This window comes from Neophocaena asiaeorientalis, unplaced genomic scaffold (assembly GCF_003031525.2).
Source record: "Neophocaena asiaeorientalis asiaeorientalis breed wild unplaced genomic scaffold, Neophocaena_asiaeorientalis_V1.1 scaffold433, whole genome shotgun sequence".
Lineage (NCBI taxonomy): Eukaryota > Metazoa > Chordata > Mammalia > Artiodactyla > Phocoenidae > Neophocaena > Neophocaena asiaeorientalis.
This window is the reverse complement of record NW_020175040.1, coordinates 1,720,693-1,721,828: the sequence shown is the minus strand read 5'-3', so window position 1 is coordinate 1,721,828 and position 1,136 is coordinate 1,720,693. Positions and strand designations below refer to the sequence as shown.

Genomic DNA, 1,136 nt, shown 5'->3' with positions numbered 1-1,136 from the left:
CTTGTCTGGGCTCTTCCAGCTCTGCAGCCCTGTGTCATACACTTTGTACCCCACTCTCTGGATTCCCTTCAGGTCCTCAAGCCCCAGGGCCTTGGCACATGCTATGCCACTTTCTCAGGGAAACTTTCCCCAACTCCCATCCCCATCCAGTGCTCTCCTGTATTTAGCGTCAGAGGACCCTGTCCCTCTTCCTTACAGGGTTCTATCAGTTTGTGACTGTGAGTCTGTGTTGATCACGTGACTGTTCTCCACAAGAGCCATCTCTGCCCTGCTCATTGTTTCCTTAGTGCCCAGAAGAGCCCATGACACAAGCACTGTGACACCCCACCACTCTGTCCCGGGACCTTACCTAGGCCACTTTATCTTTGTGGCGTCAGTGTTCTAACATGTAAAATGTAACCAGTACTTGCCATGCAGACTTGCTCTCAGGAGCGAACCCATTATTTAATGGATAAAAAGCACTTGATAAAAGTACTATCCCCAAAGTTAAGAAATAAGTTATGAGAGGCGTTCAACAGAACAGAACAGATGTTCACCGTTCCAGCTTTATTTTCATTTGGTCACACATGCTTTAAAAAACATACACACACGCCTGTAAAATACCCAAACATCAGGAATTAGAAGGGCATAAAACAAGGGGCTTACAGGTGGAAAGAATATCCTAGGCTTCAGAACAAACAAAACCAACTCAAAAATTTCTTTGTTCAAAACACAAAAATATTTTGTTTTTAATAACATTTAAGTTTTGTTTTTGTTTTTTGTTTTTTTTTAAAGGAACATTTTAGGGACAAAAACTAAGCTTCTTGTATTGCCTGAGGCAGAGCCTGGCTTCTTTCTTCCTTGAAGGCCTTTTGCAAAATACAGAAGCCAGCATTTGCTGGCCTTGATGTTCACCACTCCCACCCTGCCCTCTGGAAGTGCAGGGCTACAGGGCATCCAGGATGTGGTCGATCTTGGTGACCAGCTCCTGTCGCTTTCCCGAGATGAGCTTCTCATTCTCGATGTACGTGTCTTTCTTGAGCTTGCCAGCCACCAGCCGCTCGGCCTCCACCGCTGACTTCAGTACCAGCTCCTTGACCTGCGCGTCCAGTTTCTGCATTTCGCTCACCTGGCCGAGGCAAGAGCAGGGCTGGGCT

The 1,136-nt window shown here is 46.7% G+C and overlaps 1 protein-coding gene across 1 annotated transcript in view; it reads right to left on the bottom strand.

The window, feature by feature from the left end:
• Positions 1-527: 527 nt before the first annotated feature.
• Positions 528-1,136, bottom strand: part of RPN1 (ribophorin I) — a 17,733-nt gene continuing 17,124 nt past the window's right edge. The window contains exon 10 of the mRNA XM_024763388.1: positions 528-1,108. Coding sequence (XP_024619156.1) covers positions 926-1,108 — 183 coding nt within the window. The 3' untranslated portion in view covers positions 528-925. The remainder of the gene's footprint in view (positions 1,109-1,136) is intronic.